Source organism: Melanotaenia boesemani, chromosome 10 (assembly GCF_017639745.1).
Source record: "Melanotaenia boesemani isolate fMelBoe1 chromosome 10, fMelBoe1.pri, whole genome shotgun sequence".
Classification (NCBI taxonomy): Eukaryota; Metazoa; Chordata; class Actinopteri; order Atheriniformes; family Melanotaeniidae; genus Melanotaenia; species Melanotaenia boesemani.
The window spans coordinates 14,004,231-14,007,504 of record NC_055691.1 but is presented as its reverse complement, the minus strand read 5'-3'; the positions used below and the strand labels follow the sequence as shown (position 1 = coordinate 14,007,504).

Below are 3,274 nucleotides of genomic sequence, written 5' to 3'. Positions count from 1 at the left end.
GAAAAGAAGATTACAATAAAAATAATAAAAATATCAAGGGCAGCCATGTATATGTCTCCCTATGTAGAGCAAATCTGTCAAGCAAAATATGGCACACAGACCACTGTTCTGTATGTTAGGATGCTGGACAGGACAGGGTAGAAAAAAAATCTCTTCTAAGCTCTTATAATCTTTCTGATCTCTTATAATGATAAATTTAAAACAAACTAACATATTTTGTTATTTTTCTTATTTGTAAAAGGGAATAGAACCATGACCCTCCCCGGTCCAGTGTCTGGAGAGGATGGGAGGACCAAATCAACCAAGAGGAAAGCCATTCCTCATCATCAGAGTCCTGCAAAAAGGCCAAGGCTTTCTGAGGTGGATGGACCATCGCTGATGTCTCAAAACGAAATCAGTAAAGGGAACAAGAATAGATCCTTGACCCTCTCCGGTCCAGTATCTGGAGAGGATGGGAGGACCAAACCAACCAAGAGGAAAGCAATTTCTCATAATCAGATCCCTTCAAAAAGGTCAAGGTTTTCTGGAGTGGATGGACAATCGTCAATCTCTCAAAACGAGGTCAATAAAGGGAAGAAGAAAAGAAAATGGGATGAAGAGGAAGAAGAGGAACCATCAAAAGCACCCAAGAAGCCAAAAGGACTTCCAGGTCTAGTCCTGAATGATGACACAACGTCCTCCTTAAATATCTGTAAGTTTACCCATTTTTGTTAAGTTTTAACTGTGTTTGTTTTAGATGTTGTAATTTACTGTTATGATGTTCAATAACTGACACATTTATTTAAAATAATAGAAATTCAGACAAATAAATCATTTTGTGCCTGCCAACATGCTAACATTTATGTATGTTACTCTCATTCATAGACTCCTGTAGCAACATTTCAGAAAGTTGCAAATCTGAGGTCTGCTGCAAGAGGAAAGCCTTCAGCACAGAGGAAGCAAGGAAGAAAGTGGAAAGAGCAGAAGCCCAAAGAGGTCAGTCATTCCTGATTTATGATGCATTTAGCTCCATGCTAGCCATTTATAACATACATTTTCATAGATTAATAATTATAGTTTATATGACTAATTTATAATTGAAATTATTCTGATGGATTGTAAAACTAACTATATGTTTGTGTTCTTAGCTGAATTTGAGGCAAAATATAAAGAAGAGGGTCCTATCTGCAGTGGAGGCTTTGGATCAGTGTTTGCAGGCTACCGGAAAGAAGATAATTTACCAGTATGTCTCACTCAAACACTCTCAGTCAAAATACATGCTCTATGATTAAGAAATTCTAACCAAAATCTTGTTTGTATCTTGAAGGTGGCGATCAAACACATACCAAATAAAAAAGTGTTGTACGGACATACTGACCAGGACGGCAATGAGCTTTCTGCAGAGGTGGCTGTCATGAAAAGGCTGGAATCTGCAACAACCAACTCAGTGGGGAAGTCAGCCCCAGTGGCCCTGCTGGACTGGTATGAATTGAAGCAAGAGCTGATTCTTGTGCTGGAGAGACCAGTTTCTGCCGTGGATCTCTTTGAATACAGGGCAGATCATGGAGGTACACTACTAGAGGATGAGGCAAAGGTAAGTACACGGTTAGGATCATTGTCAATTTTGGTGTTTTAGAGACATTTTCAGACATTTTTATTTGCATTAATACTGTCTAAGGTCAATGTAGTGGAGAGCCATGAAACACATCACACAACTTTGTTCATTTCAAACTTTCTAACCTCTGTTTTTGTCTTGTTTAGGTTATAGTAAAACAGCTGATTAATGCAGCTATATACCTCCAGGAGAACTGCATTTTCCACAGAGATATAAAACTGGAAAACATTCTCATTGAGACGGATTCAGATATCCCACGAGTTCGTCTTATTGACTTTGGAATGAGCTGCATCTACAAAGAAAACACAGAGTTCAACAAATTTTGTGGCACAGTGACTCACATCCCTCCAGAGGCCTTAGCCCAGCATACTCACAGCGCCATCCCCACAACAGTGTGGCAGATAGGGGTGGTCTTGTTCGAAATCCTGCACACCAAAGACTTCCTGTCTAACAGGTTCATCCATAAAACACTCAGGATCAGTGAAACGCTTCCTGAAGGTAAGACAAACACTCATACACACATTCATTCATTGCACTTTGCTCCCCGCTGAACCACTGAAATGCTAACCATTGTTGTTCTTGTCTTTCATGTCTTCTAGAATGTCAGGATTTCCTGAAAAAATGCCTTACAATAGATCCAGAGAAACGTCCCACTCTGGAGGATCTACGAAGCCACCCATGGCTCACCTAAAACAGACGTCACACAAACGCTGCGGTCATTGTCCTCCTCCGAGGATCACCTGGCATGTCACTGGGCCCAGTGATGACATCAGAAGCGTTCGTGACCATGTTTCTGACAAATCATGTAAAATACATACAAACAGACACATTATTTTAAAATCTGCAGAAATCAACATGGTAACTAAGTGGTGCTATAGTGTTTTTTATGTACTAACATGTTCAGGTTGGGATTTTAATGACAAGTGCCAAATATCATGTGCTTTGGTCAACTGAGTCCAGAGTTATAGCCACTTCCTGTTTCCAAACAAACAAACAAACAAACAAGCAAACAAGCAAACAAACAATCAAACGGACAAAAACAAACAACGCCCCCCCTCCAAAAAGAACAACATGAGGTTATAACTATTGTTGCTCCTCCTCACATGCATAGTCTCTGTTACAACTGACATGCAGAAGTTGGATGGATGGTGATGCAACATGTCTGTCTTGCTAAGTTGAGTGTTCAGAGAGAAGATAAGACCTCTCAGATGAAGCTTTCTGTGGCACTACTGGCCATATGTGGGCCAAATTTCAGCTACCATTACCCCTAGAATTTTGCAAAACCTAAATATCGAAATAAAACATTTAAAAAAAACTCTCAAATATTGCTAAAAAGTTTTAAAGCTCTCATGAGGTTGTTTTTCAGGAGTGTCCATATAGAAGTATATCGCAAAAGTGCAACGAAAAAACTTTTTTTGCATTTACAAGTCTTGAACGTGACATAGGGGGTCACATGACCAGTTCATGTCAAGTAAAGATCGCACGGTATGAGTAGATGCAGGAGGACACGGAAATCTTTTTACAAATAATTAAAGAAAAATATAACTGCCATCTTTGATAGCAAATAACAGTAAAATGCAGAGTTTTACAAAGAATTATAAATCTCCATCCTCCTCAAAGTGCAGTCTCACAGGATGAGATTTTAAGAGAATAACGACTAATATGCAAAACACCTTTCAG

General features: G+C 39.2%; 1 protein-coding gene across 1 annotated transcript; it reads left to right on the top strand.

Moving 5' to 3' along the window:
* The first annotated feature begins 252 nt into the window (after positions 1-252).
* LOC121647541 (serine/threonine-protein kinase pim-1-like) lies at positions 253-2,285 on the top strand. The gene is made up of 6 exons (XM_041997061.1): positions 253-691; positions 865-975; positions 1,128-1,222; positions 1,307-1,573; positions 1,741-2,092; positions 2,194-2,285. Exons 1-6 carry the CDS (start codon positions 253-255, stop codon positions 2,283-2,285), a joined length of 1,356 nt encoding a protein of 451 aa, XP_041852995.1.
* Positions 2,286-3,274: the final 989 nt, after the last annotated feature.